General features: G+C 39.8%; 1 protein-coding gene across 1 annotated transcript; it reads left to right on the forward strand.

Annotated features, from left to right (window-relative positions):
• Positions 1-289: 289 nt before the first annotated feature.
• LOC148421025 (uncharacterized) lies at positions 290-13,412 on the forward strand. The gene is made up of 14 exons (XM_088419174.1): positions 290-395; positions 854-1,917; positions 2,256-2,392; positions 3,909-4,056; positions 4,128-4,205; positions 5,959-6,081; positions 6,186-6,254; positions 6,650-6,739; positions 6,963-7,057; positions 7,766-8,387; positions 10,692-10,926; positions 12,345-12,450; positions 12,535-12,694; positions 13,281-13,412. The coding sequence occupies exons 1-14, from the start codon at positions 305-307 to the stop codon at positions 13,410-13,412; spliced, it is 3,150 nt and encodes a 1,049-aa protein (XP_088275300.1). The 5' UTR covers positions 290-304.
• Positions 13,413-14,099: the final 687 nt, after the last annotated feature.

Here is a 14,099-nt window from a genome sequence, read left to right on the forward strand (position 1 = left end):
CATGGGCCTCATTGCCGACAGTAAGTCGGGTTGGTTTTAGTTTAAGTTGTTACGGCTGACCACTTAATTTGCTCTCATCAGTCCCTTTGTTTAGCGTAACTGCACCTTCCAACGAGATCCACTACAACAAACTTGTCACACTAACTATACTGCTTGAATATGATTAAGAGGGATTGATCCCGCTTTCATTTGTGGATGTCTCTAATGTCCTTATTTCTCGGTTGCCAGCTCTACAAATAATTCCGACAGTCCACAGAGGAGCATCTCCCCAAATTCAGAGAGGGATTGTGTCGCTCTCGGAGATATGACCCGGATGGATCCCTCACCCCTTCGCAGTACTGGGAGTCCCTGGATGGATGAGAGGAGAGGAAGGAACAGATCCCGCAGAACATCAGGTCACTTTTGCACATGGACATACCTGCATTGCATATATAGGGAAAGCAAAACGTTTCTTCAACTCAAGTCCTTATATAGCCATAGCAGATAAAGCATTGTATTAAACTGAACTATACCGAGGAGGATATGTCAGAGGATTATTTGCCCTTTCAGAAGAGCATGAAAGGTGTATTGTTTTGAAATCTCAGTTGGTTTATTTTTAATCTAGAATATATTCAAACTACATAGCCGTTTCCGGTTCTACTTTGTGGCGGTAGTGGTACGTATATCGAGCAATAATCAATTAAATGTTATGGCAATCTTGAAAGAGTTGCATATAAAACGTATTTTTTGTCTTTTTACTTTTGAGCTTTTCCATATACGTAGATTTTGAATGCTACATTCCAGTTTGCGGCATTTAATCTCAATCGATTTTGAGTGATTGCAATCTGATGATGTCAAATGTGTTTAATTTCAGAGTCCAGAGGAGTTAGGGAACAAGAGAGTGGTTACTTTTCTCCAGACCGAAGAAATGATGGTGACAATCTGACAGAGGACGTCAACAAAAGGCCTTATCGTTACTACGAGAGGGGTCACCCACTCCCCAACAACTACGTTCCTGAGCCCAAAGCCTCTGTACCGTATAGGAATGTCAATCTCGGTATTCCTTCCCAGAGGAGAAACACTGAAACTTACATGCTTGACACTTGGAGAAGTGAATCCCCTCAGAGGTACTCATACCACTCCAATTTTAGAAGAGGAACAGAGTCATTAAGGAATTCTCCATCACGCCATAGCTCAATGAGCCCAGACAGACACAAGAGATCAGACCACCGAATGCGCTCCCTCTCCAGGACTGAGACTCGATCTCATGGTTCTTCTTACCATCCCTCACACACACCCTCTCTGCATACATCCAGCAGATCTAGTTCATCACATAGACGGGGCTCTTTCGCCTCTCGAACTGTGTCACCATCCAGACTGACTCCTCACAAGAACACAGAGTCCTTCTTTTCACAAAATGGGCGCTTTGAAGTCGAAGGAGGCGGTAGCCGAGAATCTAAAAGCCCATCACAAACTTCCAATAAGCATAGTTTAGACTCTGAGAAGTTATACAAGAATCTGGAGTCTATCTCCCAGCGCGCCACCTCCTCAACATTTAAGCAGAACACAAACGACGGATATCAAAGGTCTCCTCCAACCAGAGAGGGGTCTTCATCCAGAAATGGCTCACATAGCAATGCCTCACAGAGACAGCCATCCTCCAGAGACAGCAGACCGAGCGCCTCCCCTGGCTCCTGGCAGGGATCCTCTCAGTCAGTACTCAGCGTTCCCATCTCGTGTGTTTCTTCTGCTTCAAGACATGGCACAGATCACCAAGGGCCTGCTGCATCTCCACCAGTTGTTGCCATCACAGAAACAGACAAGTTCAATGAGGGGAATACGAACATCAGTGGTGACAGAAGCACGAGTAGTGTGAGAAGAGGCATGGAGGCCTTGCTCCTTTCTGAACCCAAAACGTCTGCACAGGAGCTTGAGGAGGTAATTTATTTGGTTTTGTTTTTAACAAAGTTAACTTTTAACAAAGTTCACACGTTATTAGACACCTGTCAAATATGTCAATATATAATGATTTTCAAGGAAAAACTACAAAAGAAATATCTGTTTTTACAAAGCCAATATTCCTTGTTAACATGGTCACAAAGGAATTTGACTTAAATTAATGATATTACGTGGGCAACATAGTGTCCTAGTGGTTAACACATTTGCCTCAATGTTCAGGGGTTCAGAGTTCAAACTATTTTCATATGTGATGCCACAAAAGGTGACAGAAGCAGCTCATACTTTTATTTCCCTATTTTTCTAACATTCAATCTCAGGTGGGGATGACAATGGAAGACTACATAGTACTGGCTGACATTCCAACAATCCAGGTTGAGTCAGAGGAAGACTTGCCAGGTCTGAGGAGGAGGAACCAGAGTCCGAGTCCTTGTAGAGACCGCTTCCGGACTCAAAGGTTGGTGGTACAACATAGCTATTAATTCCATAAAACGGTGATTACTTGCTTGGGCGGAGGATTTGTAAAAGCAAAAATTTGTAAATAAAAAACTGCAGAAAGCAAAAGTACCAATTTTCATTTTAGTAACAGTAATAAATTACTATTATATTAGTTTAAGACTGACTCCTAATAAGAAGACAGTTGTGTATCATATGATTTAATTTTTGATATACAGTTACAGTACCCACATAAGTGCCAGTATTTAACACTGGCAAGTTTGGTAACCTTTTAATTTTGTTTTAACTGAAGAAATATTTTACTTTTCCTCCCTCCATGGTACGTTCACTTTGATCAGGCATTCACAACAGGAGTTGAACACATATGCAGTTATTCAAGCTAGCAACAACAACAAAAAATATATAAAAGTACAAGTGTAGTTTCATCTTGTTAATAGTTCTTGGAGTAGACTCTACACTTATAAGTGATGAACAATTTTCCCTCATTATGCATATCGCTAACAAACAGTGATTTTAACTTTTCACTGACTTGCTTTTGAAACTAAGATTTCCCTTTTAAGTTTCCGCAAGTACTCATGTAAAAAAACCTCAGGTTACCTTTGACTTTTCAGCGTCACATCCGGGAAATCATTAAGATAGCACCTTTCCATCTGTTTAATGTAGCTAAAATTTGCTCTGCTTTATCATTTCATAGTGCTGAGATTGTTCTACACACTCTTGCGTCCTTGAGGCTGGACTACTGTAATGTCCCTTTTTCTGGGCTTCCCAATTATACCATAAGAAGCCTTCAGTTTGTTCAGAATCCAGCTGTGAGAATAATTACCAAAACAAATGGATATTGCCACAAAACCCCCATTTTAGCATCCCTTCATTGGCCAATTTTCAGGTTCTTCTTCAAACTTTTAAGGCATTAAATGGTCTGGCACCAGCATATTTGTCTGAGCTACTCATGCCATATATTCCACCACAGTCCTTCCATCATCCCTTCAGCAAATAAAAAGTCAACTGGTCGTTGGCCTTTCTCCTATCGTGCCCCTTTTTTAGAGAATGGTCTTCCATTGAATATTAGGGATGCTTCCTCCATTGCAATTTTTAAATCTTGTCTTAAAACATATCTTTTTAGTCAATATTTTACCCTAGTATAGCCTGTAACTGTTTTATCTGATCTTTTCTTATGTTTTATTGTTACTTATAGTACAGTAGCAGTGATTTTCTCTTCATTTGATCCTTTTATTACGTATTTTGATTGTGTTATGTGGTAAAGTGTATTGCGACCATGCACCACCGTGATGTCACACTTTAAATAAATTGCTTGATTGATGATTGACTCAAAGTTTGCAAAGTTAAAATAATGAATCCTACATCAATCCTATCAGAACCGTATTCCATCATTTACACTGGCACTGGAAATATTATTGGAGGGTATGGTGTGGTTGACATTGGGAGCACAGAATCTAATGAGATTTAATACGACACTGTCAAAGAGGAAATGACCTTATTATGCAATTTTTCTGAAGTCATCAGCCTCAGACCGACTTCTATAGCTGGAAGTTTGCGTTGGATGAGCGAGGCAGAGGCAGGGAGCGAGGAAGAGACAGGAGAGAGAAAAACTCAGACTCAGAGAATGGTCGATTGTCACGAAGGCCAGCATCTCTCCATACGCAGGTGCCATTTTGTTACAATATTTAAATCAAAACATCAACCAACTGTTTCACACTATGGCCATTCCACCACAGAGCTCAGACAAGCAAAGTGGGACTCATCAATCCTCAAAAGTGAAGGAGCGAGGGCTTCCTGACTCTCCACAGACAAAGGTAAAAAGAACTTGCACATGAACTCGTCCTTCATTCGTTCCAAAGCAGCAGTAAAATATTTCAGGCAGAATTTTATGCAAGCTTGTTGAAAAAAAAAAAAAAAAAAGAGCTGTTAGTTAGTCAGGGATGGGCAACTTTAAAGATAGAGTGGGCCACACTTTTAAAAAGCAGTAGCGCTTCTTAGAGGCTCATTTAAGACTCTACGCTTTCAAACCAGATGCAAGACAAAAATGCTATTTATATAAGGACAAAATATGTGCATATTTCAGCTTTTCTTTTTTTTAATTGTACAAAAAAGGCTTGATTTCCAATTAATCCACCATACACATGTGTAACACTATCAAGCATTGAACATGTTCATTTTGTGGAGGAAAATGTATTTACTCATGCATTTCAAACCAACTATCAGCGGTTCTTGTGACAAAAAAAACAAATAAAAAAAAAACACTGTTGTGTACTTTTGGATTGATGAAGTAACAACTTCCGGTAGGTTGAACTTTTTTTAGGCTGATCGTCTCCAAGTAAACTAAGATAAAGGTTTGTGTTTAAATTCAATGATCATATAATCTGCTTTTAATTTTCTTTAATAGAGACTTGGTTTGGTCTTGGTTTAGACCAGGAACCAACCACACTCTCTCTGCTTTGATGCAGAAGTTCAGTTTTGGGTTTGTAGGCACTCTCAAGCAATGGCTGCCATCTATTGGTGAACACTGTTAGTGCAACTTAACCTTACTCCAGTAAAGATTTTTATTTTCATAAATCAACTAAGGGCCATCCCATGTGTCTGTGGCCCGCAGGCCACTAGTTGCCCATCCCTGCTCTAGGCCATGCAGGATGATTTATTGTGTTTAGTAACAGATTAGAAGACGCAGCATGATGGATGCTCACCTAAAAAGATGCATTAATAATATTGCATTCTCAAAAATTTTTGGAGTCACATATAAGTTTGAAGTGCTTAAGAGATATTCAAGCAAATCAGACATTCACTTCCACTGTCATTGATTCCCACGCTTACGCTGGATTCCATCAATATTGTGAGTATCATTTTCTGTCACACTAGTGTTACACTTTTTCCAGGATCACATGTTTTACATACGCCTTTAGTCTATTCTGTTTTGCATGTTTTATAACAACCTCCCTCAAGCACAATATGAAGAAATCTCGTATTTAAGTCCTGGTAAGCTCTGCATTGCATATGCAAAAAGTGTTCTGTCAAGTTAGCAAAGTGGTTCTCAAATAGGGTTATGCGTACACCTGGGGACGTGTGAAGGCCCTCATCCAGGGGGCATGTGAATTTTTAAAATATAGTGATATTGTCAAAACTCATACAGAACCAAACAGAATCAACTGTCAAATATTTGAAATCTTTATTTAAATTTAAGTTTAAGGTTTATTTTTGACAACAAATCTGTAATATGATCTCAAAGGACACGTTGTGTTGATATAGTGCATATGCACAAATCTTTATTTATATTAAAGGATTTGTTTTTTCTTTTTAAGTTTTAACTTCTTGTTTGGAAATAATTAAAGAAGAGACTACTGTTTCAATGAAATTGCAAAATTTAATAATCAGACATTAATGGCACGATAGTGTGTCAGGTCTTGTTTTTTAAACTACATTTTTTTGTTAGCTCAGGTGGAACTCGACTGAAAAAAGAATCATGGGGGAACATCATAGTAAAAAAAGGTTGAGAACCACTATGTTAGCACACCCTAGTAATTGGCTTTTTTTTTCTTACTTCTGTTTCCTGTTTTATCTGCCATGACTGACAAAGAAACTACAACAAAATGCTTTATCATGTTTCCTGTTACTACTCCATTTGCAGATGATGCCATTGTGAAGGGGTGGATGTCTCGACTAGATGAAAACAACAAGGTAAAGATAATGATCTTGATCCAGGTCTTGTGAAATATGTCATTGATTTTGTACAACTGCTGCACGTGTACAACGCTGAATCCAAATTTATTGGTTTTCAACAGTGGAGGAAACACTGGTTTGTTCTGGATGACGAGTCGCTAAAATATTACAGAGACCCCGAGGCTGAGGAGGTATTTGATAAGGAACAGCAGGGCACTTATCACTAGTATCAGACGGAAGCCTCTTATCTCCAAAAACAAGTCAACAAGTCAATTACATTGTATCATCAATTAGACCGCACTTTGTTCCATAAATTGTTTTAATAAATAACAACCAACACCACCATACAGGGACTTAGTTATAGTATAGATTTGGAAAACACTATACATGTAAGTTGACCAAATTAGGATGAAGAAGGTTTCCGTCTGTCAGTGACATTATGCTTCCCTATATCTGTTATTGAACTGTGCTTCACATCAGTCACTTTCTTTTGGTGCTTTACACACATTACAGCGTGACACATTTGTATTTCAATATTCAGGTTATAGACTGCTGTTTTTTTTTTTTGGTTTTTTTTGTGCAATAGTCCGAAAACGTGGAGGGAAGGATTGACTTATCCACTTGTCTCAATGCGTCAGACTGCGCTGTGGAAAAAAACTACGGCCTCCAGATTCAAGTATTATATTTTTTTCTTGGCTATTTGACTTACACAATGCACCAGGGTATCAGCATCAAGTATTACCCTACTCAGTTTCACATCTATTATATGTTGGGCTGCTTCCTGTTTAACAATGTCTGTGCGTTTGTTCGTGTGCATCCGTGTGTGTGTGTGTGTTTTTGTGCGCGTGTGCGTGCGTGCGTGTGTATGTGTGTGTGCTGGGTCTTTTGATCACTCCTAGACAAAGAGGGCAGTGTTCACTCTCTCTGCAGTGACCTCAAGATTGCGGCGGAACTGGGTGACATTACTGAAGCAGGCCATCCAGAACAACATGCAGTAAGTGTGTCTCCGTACTGGGAAATGGTTGTAAAGAAAAAATATAGCCTGTGGAAAAAGCCTGTAAAGTCTAAAAAAGCCTTCTCTGGCATGACTTAGATCACATTCCTACCCCAAAATACATCATTTACCCCAAAGGGTTGATTGAAGAAGATGGTTTTCTGTTTTGCAGAAACACATACAGTATATAATGTCAAACAAGAAGAATGATATTAAAAAAAAAGACATAAACACATTCACATTACAATAAAACAAAAATATCTACACATTTTTGAGAAAAATAAAAAAGAAAAAAAAAATATATATATACACAGTATATATATGTGTTTAGAGAATATCTTTAGATTAGTGGAGATGCGTAGGCATATATTTACTGAATTGTGTTACTGCTTCGTATTCAGCAATAAAATACAAACTAAATTCTTCTAAGTAGAACTTTTACAGAGCATTAGCATATTTGCGTTAGCTGGTTTTGTCTGCCTTTATGTCGTATCAGCTGAATTTCACATAAGAGGTCAATTACATTAAATAGTTGATTTAATAAAATTCTCATCTAGAAAAAGTGAATGCTGCAAGGAGTTGTGAATTCCTGATCATATTCATCAAACAGATGGGGTCAATGTGTTTGGGTGGTCTGTGCAGCCAGATCTCTTATCTTTCCTCTGATGTGTAACATTAGCCCCTTGACTTTGCCTTTTTGTGTCTCAGCCAATCAGAAAGCAGCAGCGAGAAAGAGAACCCCCTCTCCCGCGGCCCGTCGTCATGCCAACCGGCTCCTCGCTTCACCTGCTTTGAGGCCGAAGGTTCTAACAGCACAGCTGCCGACTTCCCTCCAGCTGAAGGCCTCCATCCTCCAGCAGACGTGGACGTGCATTCGGAGGTGAGCTCAGACCATCAGAGAAAAGGAGAGCGCGAGGAGGGTTGCGAGAGCGATTGGGCTAAGCGGCTGGAGGAGAGGAACAAGTGGTTTGAGGACGGTGTCCCCGTCAGCGAGATGGGCAGCCGGTGGGACTGCATGCAGCTGAAGAGGGGGAGCGTACCTGTGCCCGTCATTGACACCACGGACTCCGAGGTCAGCAGGAAGTGGATGGAATTTGAGAGGCTGTCATTTAGGGACATGAGCGCGCAGTCACTCATCGGAGTCCAGGCGTATCAAACGGTCACGTGGCGGGCCTCTGATTCCCTTGTTCACGCCCAGACCTGTGAGTCAACCACTAAGGATGAAGCATTTGTCACCAGTTCACCAACTGACTGCTCAAAGAAGACTGATGCAACTGTAAACAGGTCACATATTGTTCAAACAAACACAGCCGAAGCCCTTCAAAAGGAGGTGAGGAAAAACAATCTGCATTTAGACGCTTACGTAGACGACTTACAGGGTGGGACACATTATCATCCATGTAGTTTTAGAGCTCAGATCCACACACTTTACTTCAAAACGCTTTAATGAAGGCAATGACTTTTACCCCTAAGAGGACAATAATGGTGACAGTGGACAAAAGGGCAAGACAAGTGTACATAAAGTGGGATAAGACTAAACTTAAGGCAGATTTAAAAAACACTGTAAAGTCAGCCAAATTTAGGCTGCTGACACTGCAATTCGTATTAGCCCTCTTATTTTACCATTAGTCACATGACTTCGGGTGCGCTTTTTTTTTTAACAGAGCGACACTAATACAATTACACTGAAGCTTTCTCAACATGCGTTATTGCTATCTTTAGGAGGGAAGTGGGGATGGACAGGCTCATGACCGGGCCGATTACCGTGGCCGATATCTCAGATGTTAACAAATATCAGCATCAACCTTTTATAATAATCAGGTGGGCAGTAATAGCTACATTTACAACTTTGTTAAATTCAGGGAAGCATTTAAAATTTAATTTACTGGTAACTATATAAGAAACGCTACTGAACCTGGTAACACAGTTTTTGTTTCACACTAAAAGAAGGATGAGTGAACTTGGGAAAAGTTTATTTATTGTAGAAAACCTGGTAGCTCCCTGAACCTTAGATTTTGTCTGTTGTCTGCTGTCTGGTTAAAATAAAAAAAACATTTTGCAAATATTAAAAGTGTTCTGTGGTCAGGGACATTTTAATAACATAAAAAATGTGTTTGAGTCTTAATTTTTTTTCAAGTGAATATGAATTACTGAAAATTATTATCAGCTCCAACTTTCAATATTTGGCCTCCTTGACTACTGGCCATGAAAAGAAATGTCCGTCCATCTCTTTTTATCAGGAACACATGTAACGGTTTTATGGATCGTTAATGTCTTATCATGTATAGACAGGGGATAATAAAGTTACAGTGATGCAAAATGTAGTCTTGAATTCAATAATTGCTACGTTTAGTATTAAGTTATTACGACACCCTTAGTAATAAAGGTAGTACAGTCAGTGCTATATAGAAGACAATGGCCTGCCTAAAAAACCTCATTACTACAATTTTATGAAAACATGACATAGATTTCGATCAGTGGTTCTTAACCTTGTTGGAGGCACAGAACCCCACCATTTCCGGATGCTCGTTCACCGAACCCTTCTTTAGTAAAAAATAAAATATGATATTTTTGACTGGTGCACGAAATGAATGGTGGACCTCTGCGACGGAGGCTCCACCGAACCCCTGAGACGTACTCATCGAACCCCTAGGGTTCGATCGAACCCAGGTTAAGAACCACTGATTTCGATATTATGAAATTCATTATGAAAATTTTCAGATTTCAAAACGATTCCCTAGGCCGGAGAAAATTATTTGTGCAAGCTGAGTAGCGGCGCTGAGCAGAACAAATTGCCCACTAAGAAAGGGCCAAAATGTTTCTCTTAGTTCACCAGGCCTGCTTCAATTCGAAACACCACTCAACTCAGTGTAGTTTATATTCTGTAGCTCCAGTTCACAACAAACATCAAATGGACTTAAGGCAGTTTAGCATTGAGCTAGTTTAGGATCACATTTTCCGGACATTAAACTGGCCAAACACCAACAACAAGCGCAATGATGACAGAGAAAAAAATAAAATAAATAATAATAATAAACTCTCTTTTCTATTTGGATGAAGCCTTGAGCAGAACCAGTATGTACTCAGAGTGGGTGACCATTTGCCTTGACTGTTTGGGAACCGGGGGGGGCAGAGAACACAATGAACAATGCAGCAATCCATTCACGTTCTATATCATACTGTATGTCCCCATTGGGCACATACTACCAAAGTAAACAATTGTATTAGTGGGATAGGTGTGCTAACCGTCGGCTACAACTTGACATAAGGCCAAAAAAAGGTAAAAAAAAAAAAAAAAAATCACTGCAAGTAAAATGTGTGATAAGTATGACATCTATGACGTATTGATTTATATAAGCAGATTGAAGTGTACACTTATTGAAGTGCAAACATCCCCCTGAAATGCACAGTTGCAAATTGACTTCAGATGTTTCACCTTTAAACCTTGAAATCTCATCAATGACCAAGAAGTTAAAGTGATTTCTATCTAATCTTTTAGATGACATTACCTGGTCGCTTTAGACTTCACAGTCTCCTGGATTTGCTTGAGTTTAACTTGACCATTCCACTAATAATATTGAGAAAGTTAGTTCCATTGCCATTTTCATTTATCTCCTCCATGTCCATCTTCCAGGCGCTGTCCCTTAGAAAGCAAATGGAGAGTATTAAGAGAGAGCGTGCAACCATGGTGATAAAAGTGGACAGCCCATGTGGACCCGAGGCACCCTGTGGGGCCCAGCTTGAGGCCATGGAAGCCGCCCATCGGAAAGAAGTGCGAGAGCTGCAGGAGAAACACCAAAAGGAGATCAGTGAGTTGGAGGAACAAAGAGACAGGATGCTGGAGGAGGAGCGGCAAGCTTCTGCTAAAGGTTGAGTCAAAAGATCATCCATTTATTTTTTTAGAGCACTTATCCTTATCATGGCTTGGGCGCCTTGCTTAAGAGCACCTGAGCAGTGAACCGTAGGCAAGTTGGCATCTAGCTGTACATCGGTCCTGGTTTCCATAATAATTGGTTATCAGCCAATTATGACGTATGTGTTTTCAAAATAATTGTCTGAAAAATAAAGACTTTTAAAAAAGAGAACAATTCAACTTAAACATGGGCAGTTATGCATCTCTTGAATAGCCACATTGTAACTATATAACTTCAGGACACAACTTTACAGTCCAGATGGATGCACAGGAACCCTGGTTATTTCAAATCAGAATAGATTTAACAAACATTCACTTCTTAAAAGGAGAAATCAAAATACTCTTTGCAATAGTATGTTCCATGCAGCCCTATGTGTCTAAACATGTTTTTTTTTTTTTTATTAATACTGTATTTCAATTAGCAAAAGCTACAGTTTTTTTAGGCAGTCATTTTGCCACTGGCTGTACATGGGAAATTATATCAAATATTTATGGATTAGATAAGATACCGCTTGACACAATTAGTCAGGATTCTCACATTTTATATTTTTTCTCATAATTCTATTAGGGACTACAAAGCCGCCTCGAGATTTGAGATTAATACGTTCAGAACGTATTTCACAAATATATCATCTCGGAACATATTTCTCAAATAAAGTGATTGGAAATTATATCATCCGTTCCAGCCTTTTTCAAAAACAACCAAATATTTCAACAAATATTTCTGTATTTGTGCATTGTGTGATGTGTTAGGAAAATTAGCAGTCTTTAATAGACTGTAAAGAATTTAACATTTTATGTGTCATAAATGATGCTTCAATTCCGTTCATTGTGCGTTTCCTTCAGACGTGCCTGCCACCCACATTCTGAAAACATGCATGGCAGGTGTACTGGACATTCTAAATTGTCCTTAGGTTGTAATTGGGTACGTAAATGGTTGTTTGTCCATGCGTACCCTGCAATTGGCTGGCAAACACTTCAGCGTGTCCCTCGCCTACTGCCCGATATCAGCTGGGATAGGCAAAAGCAAGCCAGCGACCCTAGTGAGGATAAGTGGGTGTAGAAAAAGGATGGATGGATTGTCAGTAAAGTTCAACATTAAAAAGCTTGGAACCACATCTAAACTGTGGCTTGTATCGCAATAGCTTGTAAATTCAATGACTCATATCTCAAGGCGCCAGTGTACATTATAAAATCGAGTCCTGGTTAATAGGTCGAAAACCATAGACAGGAAGTTGGTCATAAAATAAATAAATAAATAACAGCTTCCACGGTACAGACATCTGGTGATAGTGAGCTGTGTAAGGCCATGTCTTGTGATGTTTAAGCACGAGGCAGGAATCATTTTCTGACAAGCAAACCTCATTATTACAGCCATGGAGGCACTGAGAGCAACCCACAGAGATGAGCTGGAAAAGGCCAGGCAGCTGCCTGGGGGAGATGCACATGCACACATGGAGGCATCTTGTCGAGGCCACATGTAAGAAATCACACGTTTTCACTCTGACACTTTGCCTCCAAATGATCTCTATACTGTACTGTATACTGTATTTGTGTTTGCCAGCACACCGGTGAACATGTTGCACAATGAGTTGGATGTGTTGTCTGAGCGTTTCTCTGAGAAATGTCAGCAGCTGAGACTCGCTGAGCAGAGCAGCCAAAGAGAAGAAAGTGACCTGCAATGCAAAGAAAGAGAGCTGCAACAACTTTGGAGAGAGAACCAGGTCAACCTATATAGTGCAAATAAACAGTTTAAAAGGACACTCAAGCCTGGATGACCCAAGCTAAATTTATGTGGGGTTTTTTCATCAGAAAACGAATGTATTGCATTTTCGACTGTATCAATTTGTTTTGAAGAAATCAGAAAAGAATCAAGTGGCTTAGAAATGATCCATATGGCCACGACAGCTTTCCTTTCCCATGTCTGAAGGAAGCAGACAAAATTTGTCCATTCAAATCATAGTACACATTTCTAAAAATGACAAAAAATTAGGAACAATCGGCCCCAAAATCGTATGTGGAGATAGTGACGCTATCTGACGGAAGTCAATCAGCATGCAGTCTCCTCCCAATTTCTGGGCAGGCTATAATTTTTGAAAGGTGGCACAAAAACAAAAAACACCTGAAATCACTTCTGAGATTTTACTGAATGAAAATTTTAGCAGAGGCATCATTTTTTTACGTACATACTTATTGTATAAGTGCCAATGTTCAACCCAACCAAGTGTCCCTTTAAGTTCTAATAACTCAATTCGATTGTGCAGGATTGGTGTACATTATCAATCATAGTATATAATTGACTTTTTTCAGGATCTTAAAGCCAAGCTGGCAGAAGAGATTAGCCGAATGCGCTACTTCATCACGGGACAGAGGCCAGACGTGCTGTCACTTGGCAATGTGGCATCAGAAGTTGAGGTAATGACAGCACTAATTGGCGGCTAAATTCTAACCTTTGCAAATTCAACTCTTACATAAAAGCTGTCGGTGAAGTTTGCAAACTGGCCCAGTTGTTTTTAGTTTTTTTTTTTTTTTTTTTTTTTTATTGTACCCATAATTTGATTTGTAGGAATGTAGCCGCAAGGACGGAGAAGCCAGTGCCCTTTTGTGCCGGTCCCATAAATAAAGAGGGATGTGTCAGGAAGGGCAATCCGATGTGAAAACTCTGCCGAATCAAACATGCGAATCAAACCTATGACTTCCATCCCGGATCAGTCGAGGGGCCCAGTTTAACAACAACTGCCATCAGTGCTTTTCACCTACAGGTTGCCGGTGGAAATTTGACGACTGTTTGTGGAAGAAGGAGAGCAGGACGTGTGTCCATAGTTAGAGAGAGAAGAGGAAGAGTCTAGACCTGAGAGTAGGGACCTTGAATGTTGGAACTATGACAATAAAAAGTAGAGAGTTGTCTGATATGATGCATAAAATAATAACAAGGTAGATATACTGTATGTCCAGGAGAGGCAGCAAAGCTAGTTTCGGAAAGTCAGACGGGTCAAACTGAGATGGTTCGCACAAGTTGCTTAGTTTTGAATTGCAAGGCAGGAGGACTAGAAGAAGACCAATTAGAAGGGTTGTGGATGTAGTCAAGGAGGACATGACATGAAGTGAGAGAAAAGGATGCAGGAGACA

The sequence above is a fragment of the Hippichthys cyanospilos genome, chromosome 7 (assembly GCF_059441005.1).
Source record: "Hippichthys cyanospilos isolate Australia breed blue-spotted pipefish chromosome 7, RoL_Hcya_1.0, whole genome shotgun sequence".
Lineage (NCBI taxonomy): Eukaryota > Metazoa > Chordata > Actinopteri > Syngnathiformes > Syngnathidae > Hippichthys > Hippichthys cyanospilos.